Source organism: Miniopterus natalensis, chromosome 6 (assembly GCF_054644295.1).
Source record: "Miniopterus natalensis isolate mMinNat1 chromosome 6, mMinNat1.hap1, whole genome shotgun sequence".
Taxonomy (NCBI): domain Eukaryota; kingdom Metazoa; phylum Chordata; class Mammalia; order Chiroptera; family Miniopteridae; genus Miniopterus; species Miniopterus natalensis.
In genome coordinates, this window is record NC_142086.1 from 64,929,937 (window position 1) to 64,944,638 (window position 14,702).

At 40.4% G+C, this 14,702-nt stretch overlaps 1 protein-coding gene across 1 annotated transcript in view; it reads left to right on the top strand.

Moving 5' to 3' along the window:
- The window catches only part of TNIK (TRAF2 and NCK interacting kinase), a 298,718-nt gene that overhangs the window by 181,659 nt on the left and 102,357 nt on the right, over positions 1–14,702 (top strand). The window contains exon 4 of the mRNA XM_087818327.1: positions 2,304–2,429. Coding sequence (XP_087674453.1) covers positions 2,304–2,429 — 126 coding nt within the window. The remainder of the gene's footprint in view (positions 1–2,303; positions 2,430–14,702) is intronic.

Genomic DNA, 14,702 nt, shown 5'->3' on the forward strand with positions numbered 1-14,702 from the left:
TAATGATATGGTGAGCTTTTTTTAGCACACACCCCCCCCATTCTCCCACATCATTCAGGATCCTGTTGAGAACCTAGGAGGCAGGCAGCAAATACTTGTAGGAGCAGACTGACTCCTCACTAGGAATGACTGAAGCTGTCAGGCTGCAGTTGGACAGTGATTGATATTTTACTGCCTCATGTAGTTGGCTCTTTAATCGAAGCAGCTGTCAATGCCAGGCTGCCCACAGAAACTCTCAGGTCTGTTTTCTCCCCTTCTATTTAGGCTTCCCTAAAATACATCAACATCCATCCTACCTTCATCCACAATTACTGGGCCCCACGCGGCGAGTTTAAAATAGCTAACATGCACCGTGGTAAGACATTTGAGGCACATTCCAGGGACCTTTCAATAAGCCGAAGGTCTGTGAAGGTCATCCTCTCCTGAGGCCTGCGGTGAAGGTGTAGGCAGTTTTTGAAGCTGCAGGAAAGAATTTCGTCGGTCAGCAGAATGCCATCTCCTCCCTCAGCTACCATTCAGACCCCTCATTTCCCTCCACCGTTAGGGCCATGTGCTTCTCCTGGCTCAACATCCCAATCATGCATTCTATTTTGAGATTACTTAGTCTTCAACTTAGTTAAGCCATGTGATATGTAACCTGCTCAGTTTTCCTAGGTCTGCACATCTCCATTGTTTTTTATTAAACTTAGTTTTGTGTGGTTAGGAAATATGAGCGTCTCACCACTCCCCTCATCCTATTCTTACCAGTTCCTTTCAAGCATCACTAATGCTGCTCTAAGTGGCTGGGCCCTTTGTAGGTATTCATTCTTTTTTTCTTACATTTATTCACAGCACTTTGCTTGGTGCTGGGGATGTTATGGAAAGCAAAAGATTCCTGTGTTTAGAGTTGTTATGGACTGATAGGAAAGAGATACTTCAATGATTAGACAGATAAGTGCGGATTGCAGTTCTGGTAGTTGCTACAAAGGAAGAGACACACGATGATCCACAGGGCTAGACTCGAGTCAGGCAGGTCAGAGAGCTTTGCTGGGGAAAGGACTCTGGAACTGAAGTCTGCAGGCAGAAGAGAGCTTGCAGTTCATAGAGAAGAGAGCAAAAGTAAAGAATGGCCCACACTTCCAACTGGTACCAGCAAATATGGCACATGTTTCAAGAAGTGGAGCAGTGGACAGGATATAGTGGGGGGACTTGACATTGCCTGAGAGAATTGGGGAAGATGTCCCTGAGGAGTGTCAGTTAAGTTCAATAAAAAATGATGAGTAGAATTATGTGAAGAAGAGGAAGCGAAAGAGGACATCATATGAGAATATGAGAGACTGCAGAGTGACCCAGCAATGTAGAGAGGCTGGAGGGAGGCCGAGCAGCTGAGGAGGCAAAGGAACAGACAAGGGCGCGCTGTGAGTGGTCTTTCAGGTCATGGTAACATCTCACAGTTGTGCATAATCATTCCTACTGCTGCATCTAAAACAGTTACCCTGTGATAAATTTTTTCCACCAAACTCAAAAATAAAATACTATTTTAAAGTACAACTGATGTGTATATATCAAAATAAAATTATGGGAGAACACGCACACTGATGCTGGGGGTGGGGCTGGAGGTCTAAAAATAACCCAAGTTGGTGGACTCCAAATTCAAGCTCAGAACAAATGCAACCTGAATGAGGACACTGACTCTGTAAGAGAGTTCTCTCTTCTCACATCACTGCCACAGTTCCCCTTTCTTCTCATGTTTAGTTTCCTGAAGGTGAGACGGGCACTCCTGCTTTGTGAACTTCCTCAGATCTAGGGAACTTACCTTCACTCCCTTTCTCATCTGACTTTCATCATCTTCAGTCACGTACTTCAATCAAAGTAGACTTCAAAGAAAATGAACTTCAATTTTAAATATAAGAGTCTATATCTTTTTCTTTTCACTTTCCTGAATCTTTCTTACACCAGATAGGATCAGTAGGAGGTATTTGATGGACATAGTTTCCAGAAGCCGGGAGTAAATTTTCTGTCAACAGCCTGTCCACTTTGGCCTTTCCCAGGTGAAGGAACGAGGTGTTTCATTTTACACCCCACCCCGAGCTACGCTTATTTGCTGCACAAACAGAAGACCCCTTGGATGGCCAGTGTTATGTCTTGCAAATTTCTTCTTTGTAGTCAAGAAAGAAAGTCGAGTTATGTAATAATTTTGCTTGTTTATCAACACAGACGAAAAAACTCTAAGAGGGAGCTTATGTTGTAGTTGATGTAGATGGTCTTGAAAATTCTGCTAAGACATGGATTTTCATAACCGAATATTTATTATTCTAACGCAGGATGAAGAGGAAGAAATCAAACAAGAAATTAACATGTTGAAAAAATATTCTCATCACCGGAATATTGCTACATACTATGGTGCTTTTATCAAAAAGAACCCACCCGGCATGGATGACCAGCTTTGGGTAGGTGGCCCTCTCCAAACGTACTTTCCTTACGTGAGGAACAGCCAGGACTAAATGGTCCATTTCTCTGTCCTCACGACTAAATGTGACTAAGCAACTCCTTAGAAAGCCTCAGCCCCTTGATTCCCATAACACTGCGTTTTCAAGGTTTTCTCCCATCCCCTTGAATACCTCTCCGCCTTCTTAGTAGCTCTGTCTTCTACGTCTTAATGTGAACCCTCCTTAAAGCCAACTGTCACGTTCTCTGTTACCTTTTTCCCATTAATGACTACCTGTGTTCCAGTCACTGTGCTCCTTTTTTCTGGATTATATCATTTCTCCTGGCCCTTGGAGGTAAATGCTATTATCATCCTCATTTTTTGGATGATGAAACGAAGGTTGACAGAGAGGGTAAGCTAATGGCCTCAAGGTCTAACTGGCTCGAAGTGGTATAGCCGGGGCCTAAGCGCGCTCCCCGTGGGTGCTCCCCTTGTCTGCACTCATGGGTGCACGACTGACAGTTGGCTTCTCACTCTGTGAGTGAAACCTTTAGGCGGTGTCTGGTTCCATATAGGTCCTCTCAAAGGTGGCCCTCCCTTTCTGCTTCCCCTTGTCCGCTCAGGGATGTGCCCTCGTCCTGTATCTTTGACGGCCTATGAGACCGCTCTACTTGACTGTCCCACTAATAAATTCAGTGTGTCTGACACCAAAACCACTACTCCTATCCCTGCCCGGCCCACATAGCTCTTCTCTTCATGTCCTTGATACCTGCCATGGGAAGTTTTATTTACATTGTCTTGTGGGAAGGCTTATAATGCCTTGGTTTGACCTTCCTTTGCCAATTTTATAGCTACCCCATTTCTATAGGCCTATTAGTGGAAGCCTAGATTTTGGAGCTACTTGATGTCTGTGTCTCTCTGTCTCTGTCTCTGTCTCTGTCTCTGTCTCTCTCTTTCATACACACACACACACCCCTCTTTTCATCTCATATGTTGTTCTTAGATTAGTGGCTCCAAAAATACTCTCTTAACTATTTATCATCTTGCTTATTTTGCAGAACTCTTAATACATGTCTAACATACAAAATTCACTGAATTATCCAGTGCTTACTGTATATCAAATTATGTATTAAACTTTGTGTATCTAGTTAACGCCTGTTTCATGGATAACTGTCACAGAACTCGGTCTTGAGTGGAAGTTACTCTCTTAATGCATAAGATGTTTATAGTCCAACTGGGAAGACAAAACATATACAGCGAACACAAAATGTCATTTGGTATTTAATACTACAATCTTTGGAAGTGAATAGATCTGCTGGGAAACTTTTTTCTCCACAAGACCCAGCTCTAAGTTGAAAATAAAAAATGTACTTTGGGATAAGTAAATTCACTTTGTATGATCACATTGATTTTATATATTTTTATGTGATTTCTGTAAGAGTTACAGTAAGATTTTAATTGTGGCCTGTTAAATGTATGTTGGATGTAAAGGTGACAATTAAAAATGTAAAAATCATAAGAGAAAATAAATGAGAGATATATAAAGTTTCTAATTGTAAAACAATAAACTAAGTAAAAATGCAAATAGCTTATTTAGGGAAATATTCATTTCATATGTGATGAGAAAGAATTTGGTAGCTTTTAAAATCGAAGAGTTTTTATAAATCAATAGAAAAGTATGAAACTACTAATAGATTGAGTTAAGAACAAGGCAGCAATTAACAGGGTAAGAAGTTTCAATTACCAATAAAGATGTTTTTTAAATGTAATCTCACTAAAAATATAAATGCAAAAACAGATGAGAATTAGATACCATTTCTTACCTAGTAGATTGGCAAAGGTTTTTTAAATGACATATCTAGAATGGACACCCCCTGCTTGTGGAAATGAACATTGGTACAACTTTACTCAAGAGCAACTGCAATACACACACACACACACACACACACACACACAGAGCTCCCAAAGAAAGTGCTTTACTTTAAAATGACCCTGTACTTCCACATGCAGGAATGTGTCCTAAATAAATATTTGGGCAACTACCTAAAGTTGTATGTAAGAGTTTTAACCAATAGGAATTGCTTAAGTAAATTCATTAAGGGATGCTATTCAACCAGTTAAAATGATGTAGGTCTACATTTACAATTGAATGAGCATTAACAATTATGGTGGGATTTTTTAAAAGCTTTTTTTAGAAGCTATGATTAGATACGTTTTCACTTTCATCAAAAGAAGAAAGAAAAAGATATATACATATATGCATTGACATGGTGGGGATGTCTAGAATAATATGCACTAGTGATGATGAAGATATTTGTATCTCAGTAGTAATTTCAGTAATTTAATTTTAAAAATATTTTTCGTTTTTGTGTCTGCTTTGTCATCCCTTAAACTTTCTCCTAAATTCTAAAATCAGAGCCACTTCTGCTGTTCCTTTTTTATTGCTTTTCATTGAGCTATCTTCACTCCTCAGGTAGACAGTCAGCTCTCTGAGGACAGGGATTGTGTCTTTTGCATCTACAGTGTCCCCCCTCAGCATTAGGAAGGTACTGGGCATATGATGCTGACAAAATAGTTGTTTTGTGAATGAAAGTGATATTATTGCTACAAAATTGGTTCCTGTTATTACTGTTATTGGTAAGAACCTGATGCTGCAGGTGCTTCTGAGAGTTCAAAATGTCCCGCAGGCTCAGCAAGATCAGATGCTGCAGAGGCAGGAAGAGCATGGCAGCTATTTTACTGCTGTCTATGGGAAAGTTTTTTGTTTGTTTGGGACTACAGTTCCAAATTTAAAGAAAGCATTAATGTAGCTTTGGAACCCCGTCCCAGCTTATCACCTGAGGCAGTTCAAGCATTTCTAAATGAGTCACACCTAACTATTAATATCATTTCTTTTGTGAGATGGACCAGATAGGATAGTTGGTTTTCTTCTTAGGTTGAACTATTAAAATGTGGGTATTTATTTACAAACTGTTTGTTCAGAGAAGAGGAGGAGTGCTCAAGCAGGGCTTGACTCGTTTTCACTTTTTTCCTAATGCTTAGATTTTCTAAGCTGGAAAGAAAATTAGTTGTCATTTATTTTACTGGATTCCAGTCAAGTTCATTGACTTTCCCAGGGTCTCAAGGCTCATCAGTGGATGGATGCAGCACCAGAATGCAGGCATCCTGAAACTTGAAGATTTAGCTTGGCCTGAAGTTCTGTGAAAGGCACTGAACTTTTTTCTTTTTGTAATGAGCGAAATCTGCATTCCGCTTCAGGTTGGTACTGGGAGAAAGCAGGAAGCCTGTTTGCTTCTGCGGGGCGCAAATAGGAGGTTTTATACTCTGGGAACGAGTCACCAACCCCCAGTACTCACTTTAGCCAATTGCTCTTCCCCTGGAGATGGCTGTGGTTAGTGGGAAACAAGAGCATCTGTATGTGTTCATTTATTCATTCACCATTCATTCATTCATTCATTTTTCAACAAATATGTATCTTGAATACTTGCTAGCTGCAAGGCATTCTTTTAGACACTTAGGATATGTCGGTGAACAAAACTTAAGAAAGCCCCAACTTTCACGCAGCTTGCATTCTTGAAACAGACCACAAACAATAAATTTAAAATGTAAGAAAACTATAGAGAATACTGAGAGCTAAAAGTTCCTGGAAGAGCAGGGAAATGTTAACAGGAATGCCCTGGTGAGTACCGTGGCCAGGTAATCCCTGTGGAGATAACTCAAAGGCGGTCCAGTCCTGGTGTTTTCCAGGACTAACAACAAGGCCAATGGGAGTGGGAGATGTGGGAGATGAGACCTGAGGCTTGATCATGCAGGACATTACAGCCATTGGAGAGACATCACCTTTTACCTTGAGAGAGGTGGGTGAGAAAGGGCATTGGAGGGTTTTTAAGGTGCAGGGATGGGATCTGATCCACAGAGTGAAGGGGTCCCTCTTGTGGCCGGGTTGAGACTGGAATGAGTGGGGGCCAGAGTAGAAGCAGGAAAGCCAGTTAGGAGACTGTCTTAGTAATCCCCTTCCTGAAGTTGGCAAAGGGGCCTCAGTAAGTAGCAATCACTTCTAAAACCAGGTCACATGGAGAGGAGGAACCCTCTCTTCACATTTCATTTTCCTATTTGTAATTAAATGCAGGTGGCAAAATGTGGCAGTTATACGCCCCACATTCTGCTTGCAAGGCAGAGGGCCTAGCATTTTTCAGATGCGTGCCTGTGCATAGGCTCGTTCTGGCCATCCCCACTAGCTTCTGCGTCACTGGGGGTAGGTATACAAAGCTATGAAATGCCTCATGAAGGTGAGAGCATCATTTCTCTCTCTTAAGTTACGCTTCTTCTATTTGATGACAAACTGAGGAGGCCCTTGGAAAAGTAAAGGCAAAACAGAAACATAACAATCGGGAAATTTATACCGGATTACAACATTGGTGGGAACTTGGTTATAGAATATAATAGTGTATACCTATTCCAAGGCCTCTGACTCATTAAGTTTGGGCCATTTTGTGTTAATAATAACAATGGGAGGTCACATTTATCATCTGCTTATCACATGCCAAGCACTACATTTGTTTGCATTGTCATATTATTTCATTAGATCTTTACAACCATTCTACAAATTCAATATTATCATTAGCCCTGCTTTACAGATGAGGAAATTAGGCTCAAAGAAGTTGAGAGATTTGCCCTAGATCTCACAGCTAGTGTGATGAAGCCAGTGTGCCCCAGAACCCTACGCTTTTCTCCTTTTCATTGTGAAAAATAGTTCCCATCTCGAATGTTGGTGTGCAGAATAGGATTGAAGCTTTGTGTTTAAATAAGCTCATTTCAACTTCACGTCTCAGCTCCATTCATTAGTTTCCCCAACTTTCAAAGGGGATAGTTACACCTGTCAGCTGCTTGTAAGACTGGTGTGCAGTCTAGGTAATACACTTAGAAAAGTACATTCAGCCTTTGGGGAGTGCTTTAGCAAATAACTGCAAAGGTCACAGGTAGTTGACACTTTAGCTAATGGCTTTCTCTTAGAATTACACTTATATAAAATATTACTATGGATTATATAGAGATAGAGCCTCTAGCAACCAAGAGAACAGCACTTTCTAAGATGTATCCCCAGCATTCAGACTACAGAAAATATTTCCCAGCTACTCTTTCTGCCGTGGCTGGAAGACAGATGCCTGCACATAACCCACCAGCCAATATATGTTCTGCTTCAGGTGTCTGATTGAATTATAATCGGTGCGAATTCTATCAGTCTTGCTGTAGAGATAAACTCTTGTTTAGTACCAGCTCTTTGTGGAAATACAGCTACTTCTGAGAATGGCCAAGTGATTCTCCCTTATCAACGGCTCAGGGCCTGATCCGGAAATCAAAACAGAGCTCTTTCAATAAAGATCCCGATCTCTGGGAAACGTGGCGAGCTCTGCCGCTCGCGGCACTGCCGTCTCATTCGCTGCCGCTCGGCGCCGGGCCATTCGGACACGGCGTGAGCGAGAAATTCTATTAAAAAAAATTTCTGATTTCTCTAAAATTAGAAAAGTGAAATCACATGTAATTTGTTTTCTCTTTTGATACCACCACAGGGCTAGAATGTGTTATAAAAGGAAATAAATTTCTGATTAGCTTTCCAAATGTAGGGTGGTTGAGTAAAATAGATTATTGTACTGAAATGACTCAATAACCCATTTATTAGGTTGTGACAGTGTAGACTTGCAGAGCTCAGAGTTAAGAAGTCATACTGTATGCATTTTAGGGACAAATTTTCTAGCAGGTAGCTGAAACCCTGCCTGGAATCTAGCACCTGGATTCAAACCTGGCATTTGGGTCTCTAGTGTTTAGTTCCTTCCTTATAAAAAAGGATAACTTTGGACTAGGTCTGAGTTTTAAACTGGCGGCCTGGAGGCGAAATGCTGTTCAAGTAAATGCTTCACATAAGGCGATGTTTGTGAAATTATGCCAACATTAGAAAAAATTGAGCAGTTTCACACAAAAGTCTGGATTCCTTAAAAGGTTTTCAAAAATCAAATGATCTTTTAAAAAATCAGAAATATAAGGCCTAAAATCCCAAATAGCCATGGTATGTTAGAGCAGGATAACCGCTATTTAAAGGGCACATGCCCACTCCAGTTTGAACCAGGGTCCCATCACCCCTGTTGTCTGCCAAGGGTGATCAACTTCATGCATTTTCATTCCTTGTCCATGCCCTGTATAAGGTCGTCTGGGAATGATATACTGAGACGGACTAAGGCATGATGTCATCCACCACCAATGAGGATAACTTTCTAGAATCTTCAGTGATGTTGGTCAAGCCCCCAGACCTAAATCCGTTGTAGTTTGGATTACATTGCTGTAACATCTTGGCTTGGCAAAAATCATGTCCACTAACATTTTGGTTGTTTTAAGATTTAAATGTAAAGTGTTGCGAATACCACAGTTAAAAATTCAACCACCTGTTGCTGAGTCTTTTGAACAGTTAATTAAAATTTCTCTTTTCTGTGCATCAGAAATGAGGCTATCATTTGGGCAAGGGGTGGGGGGGCCCATTGTTTCAATCCATGTCTGTCACCTTTATAACTAAAGAATGCCTTTCCTTCATGTGTAGAAGCCAAGTCACTTGCCTGGATAAGTCATTGAACCTTACTGTTTGTGAGCAGAACGCTTTAAAAGGCTGGACTTGGTAAATATAAAAGTGCCTAAGATAACAGAAGGTTGATTATGAGGTCTCCCAGCTTCAGTGCTGCCCTGCAGCATGACCTATAGAGACAAAATATAAGTTACTTAGATACAAACACAGAGTTAAAGCTACACTTAATACTCTGCCACTGGGCTTGAATTTAGCTTTTATAGAACCATTTTTATGGATTAATGGGTGATTCTGTGACAAGACTGTAAAAATGATTTCTTCTTTTATCCCAGTGAATTTCATTTGAACTGTGCTTAAACTGCTTTTCACCTTAGCTAAAGGAAGACCTTATGTATACCCTAAGTTATTCTGCGAATAGTCTATACAACCCTCTTATTCATTTTCTAGATTAATTTTGTCTCAAAGTCTACATTCCTATTTGCATTGTGCTTCTCAAAATCCTCAGCTACCAAGTTGCTTAGTCCTAGGTCCTCTAAGGCCAGTATTTTTTTTTTCCTTTTCTATTTTTAACTCGTCTGAAAACTTGCTCCCTTATCCCCACCTCAAAATAGAAACTCGAGTGTAACATTTTGAGAGGTCAAGTTGTAAATTTCTTATAGTCTTAGGCTAGTTTCTGTGATTGAGTCAGTGGCCCAAATGGACATGGAATGATTTGCCCCTAACAGGAAAATTCTCTAGAATATCTTGCATGCTTACTGAGAAATGCAGCACCAGATAACAACTGCAAGAGGTAGCTAACTTCTCTCATGCCTTGAATGCCGCCACGCTGGCTCTGAGATGGACATCTCCTTAGACCTGGGTGACTGGAGAGCGTTGCCAGGGCCCCTGTGCTTCGGGCAGGCTTCTTGTTGCTAAAAATACCAGTTGGCTCGTATATTCAAACTGCCGTTGTCATTCTCAAGATACAAAATTGTTCATTACCCAGAAACTTTATTGACCAAGTTTGGGACTTCATATCCTCGAGACTCATCTTTTTATCTTTAGAAGACTTAGAATTTGTAGTTTAAGCATTCTCTTTTCAAGTCTAAAAATATAATCCAGGAGCCAGGGGAGTTGGGGTTATTCCCCCCACCAATACCACCACCACCAGCCAAATGCATGCTAGTTTAAAAATGAATGCAAAAAGCTGTTTAGGTTGCTTTTCCAAATTTGAAATCCCCAACGGTTTTACTTTACCTTTATATTAGTTGATTGAAATGATAAATGTATACCTACCAATTTTTGTACTTTTTTATGCACATTTTAAATCGTTAGACTTAAACTACCTTTAGCGAATGAAGCTCATTGTTTAACAAAGTACTGAGTTTGGGTTTTGTTTACACCTTCATAAATCTTGCACATGAGCTCTGCGGCTATTCCCAGCCACACATGATAAAAATATCCTATGCCTTGCTGAAGTTTCTGGACCTTCAAGGTCAATAGGCTGATCCTTTGCAGAGTTGTGAATTCTTGGAAATTTATCTTTCTGTCCTTTCCTTAGGGTGCCTCTTCAATTTCATGGTGCAGACTTCTCTCATTTCAGGCAGGCCCTCATGGTCCTGCTCCCGTCTCCTCCCCACCCCTGCCTCCTCTTACTATAAAAGAGAAGGGATGTTAGTCGTCATTTATTCTTAAGGGTGACTGACTAGTGACATTTGGGAGGAATGGGTTCCTGTTAAGGTAATTCTGGGCTAGTGCCTGCAGTTTTAAAATAACTTAAAGCTTTGTTCCTTGTTACAGGAGCTTAAAACCAATTAGCTAGCAAGTGAGTGAATACCGTAGGGACCCTGGAAATCATCCAGAGCCTCTAGACTGGGTGAGGAGGTGAGCTCAGGGCAGGCTCAGATGGAGCTTCTGGGATCAGCTAAGGCCAAGAGCCTTTCCTTAAGTACCGGCTGGAGAGGGAAAAGCACAGGAGGGCACAGTAAGCACCCTTCTCCCACAGCCTGTAGGAGAAAACATCTTGCTCATCAGAAAGATAAGACTATGGACAAAAACATGTGAAAAGCAACCATGCAAATTGTGAAATATATGTTAGAACTCTGTGTTTTTAAAAGTGAACCACTTTCATTTAGATAACAGTAACTACCCATGTCCAATAATTCATGCCACCCTTTCCCTGATATCTGAGCAGCGCTACACTGTGTGGCCCAGAGCCCACCCCCACCGTGCCTGAGCACAGCCCTCTCCTCACCTTCAACTTCACCTTCCTTCTCTCTCCCCAGGTGACATGCATGTGTATTTCATTTTCTGACCCAGTAATGTAGGTGGTGTCGGAGTGAGAATTTTAAGATCCCACCACCACTGTCTCCCCAACCTTCCAAACAAAAAGATCCAGTGTCCTGGCACACACCGCTGTGTCTTCTTGCTGTGTCATACAAGCTTGAAAAAAAAGACAGGTGTCCTCGGTACTCTTTCACTAACAGAGGTTTTAGAAACACGTGTCCAGTGCCCTTTATAGGAGCCATTTCTGCACCGTCCAAAGGAAGGGGATCTTGGGGAGCTATCAATGCTATCTTCTAAGTTGGAAACTTTTTAATAACGCAAACAGACGAAAAAGTAGAAAAATAATAAGTATTGTTCAAGATTTCTGGCTGCTAGGAACTTTATATTCATAGATACAATTAGTGTTCACAGCAAACCATTGAGGTTGATGCTTTTATGTTGTGTTTCATAGTGATGGTGGTAGGGTGCTGAGCCCAGGGTGGTTGGAGAACATGCCCAAGTTCACATAGCTGTACTTGAGAGAGCACCACGCTTTCAACCCTGCTCTTGTTATTTAATGAGTATGTGGATAAGGCTGCAGACCATAACTAACCTTTATTTGCAAATAAATGATAAAAAGGGAATTGAGGGGAAGGAGATCTAATGAAACAACAGTTGCACATCACTTAGCCCAGTACCTGGCATGTGGTAGATTCTCAGTAAATGTTAGCAAGTATTTTACCCCAGTGTCAACTGTTTGAGAACTTTCTTTGAGGAAGAATATTAATGATCCATTATTTCTTGCTTGTGACATATGAAGTTATTGACTTACCACTGCTGATCTTGGCATGTTGAGCCCTGTTTCTGTTTAATAATGTGATGAGGTTACTTGTGGTGAGGGAGGGTCCCCGCTGTGTGGTGGCAATAATTATCAGTGTTGCTGTGTGGCTGTGGGAACCGATTGCTAGCAAATGCTGGTTTCTTTCATTCTTTTTCTTTAAAAAAATAAAATCCCACTACATAATTTAACAATCATTTTGTTCCACAGTGAGATGAAAAGAATTTAGCAGCCTTCAGCTGGAGCTGAATGGAGAAGCAAATTATAGAAATCACTGACATTAGTGCCTGGCTAGAGCAGGATTGTTTCCTACTGAATATTTGAAAGTATTTTGTCCAATCTAATTTTAAAAGACCAGAGTCACCAGGCTTCCACTGCTTTCCTTGGGAACTATAATTACATGGCCTAATAGAGCTCAGTGGTGGGACATTTTCTCCAGTTGATACAGGAGCAGTGGATGCATCTCGGGAGGCCTGGTCACTGTGTTTTTCAAAATGGGATTCAGAAAAGAGGCACAAACATGTTTTGCTCACTTGAGAAAATATTCTTTCTTTTCTTTCTACCCAAGGACCTTTCTTGGGTCCCTCTTGCTGCCATTGAACTATGGTATGCTACATAATGGGAATTTTTAGAACTTTGTGGAGAACCCTTAAAATACAGAAAGTATTCAGAACAATGTAATGACCACCCGTGTGCCTCCCGACTAGCCCCAACAACCAGTAATCAATGGCCAATCTTGCCCTATCTACTTCCTCTCCCTTCTACCATTATTTTGAAACAAATCTTCTCATTATATATATATGTGTGTATATATATATAAAAATTCTGGTAAAATACACATAGCATAAGATTTACCATTTAAACCATCTTAAAAGGTCTAAGTCAGTGGCATTAAGTACACAGTGTTGTGCAGACATCACCTCTGTCTGGTTCCGGTGACTTTGTCGCTCCCAAGGAAACTATAGCCATCAGGTGGACAGGCCCATTCTTCCCCCCCTCTAGTGCCTGGCAACCAGCCAACAGTCTGTTTTCTGTCTCTATGGATTTGCCTACTCTGGATTTTTCGCATAGATGGATTTGTGCAACATGTAGCTTTCTTTTGCTCTGGCTTTATTCCGTTAGCATGTTTTCAAGATTCGTCCGTGTTGTGTCGTGCATCAGAACTTCATTTGTTTTCACAGCTGAATTATATTCTACGGTATGCCACATTAGTTTATTCATCTGATGATGGACATTTTGGTTATTTCCACCTTTTGTCTGCTGTGAATAGTGCTGCTTTGAACATTCAGATGCAAGGTTTTGTTTGAACAACTGTTTTCAATTCTTTTGGGTATATATCTAAAAGTGGAACTGCTGGGTCACATGGTAATTCTATGTTTAACTTATTGAAGAACCATCCAACTGTTTGTGCTGTGAATGCATCATTTTAAATTTCCCCCAACAGTGTTTGAGGGCTCTAGTTTCTCCACATCCTTGCCATCACTTGTTATATTCTACCTTTTTTTTAAAAGTATAGCCATCCTAGTGGGTGCAAAGTGCTATCTCATTGTGGTTCTAACTTGCATTTTCCTAATGACTATCAACATCGAGCATCTTTTCATGTGATTGTTAGTCATTTCTGTATCTTCTTTGCAGACGTGTTTATTCAAGTCTTTTGCCCGTTTAAAGTTGTGTTGTTGATGTTTTATTGTTGAGTTGTAAGTTCTTTATATATCTGGATACTAGACCTTACTAGATATGATTTGCAATTACTTTTATTCTGTGGGTTGTCTTTTCACTCTCTTGATAGTGTCCTTTGATGCACAAACTTTTTAATTTTGATGAAATCCAAATTATCTATATATTTTTGTTGTTGTTTGTGAGTTTGTTGTCATCACTAACAAACCATTGCCAAATCCAGTGTCATGAAGATTTACCCCTATGTTCTAAGAGTTTTATAGCATTAGCTCTTTTTTTTTTTTTTCCCAAATATATCTTTATTGGTTTCAGAGAGAGGAAGTGAGAGGGAGAGAGAGAGCTGAAACATCAGTGATGAGAGAGTCATTGATCGGCAGCCTCTGCACACCCCCGACTGGGGATTGAGCCCACAACCCGGGCATGTGCCCTGACCGGGAATCGAACCGTGATCTCCTGGATCCTAGGTCGATGCTCAACCACTGAGTCATGCCCGCCCGGGCAGCTTAGCTGTTATACTTAGGTCTTTGATCCATTTTGAGATAATTTTTATATACGGTGTGAAGTAGGGGTTCAACATTATTCCTTTACGTGTGGATATCCAGTTGTCTTAGCAAAATTTGTAGAAGAGACTGTCATCGTATCATATCATTTTATCTGTAGATTGGCTCTCCAAAAGTAAGAACTTTTTTATATAACCACAGTACCATTATCACACTTTAAAAGTTATTAACCACATTTCTTTAGTATCATCAAATATCTAATCTGTAGATTGTCTCAAACATTTTAACAACTTTTTAAATAATTAGTATCCAGGTAAGTTGCATCCATTGCAATTTGTTGGTATGTCTTTTAAAACATTTTTAAATTTATAGATTTCCTCTCCATCTTTTTTTTCCTTCCTGCAATTTATTTGTTGAAGTAAATGGGTCATTTTCCCTGTGGAGTTTCTTATTCCAGATTTGTTG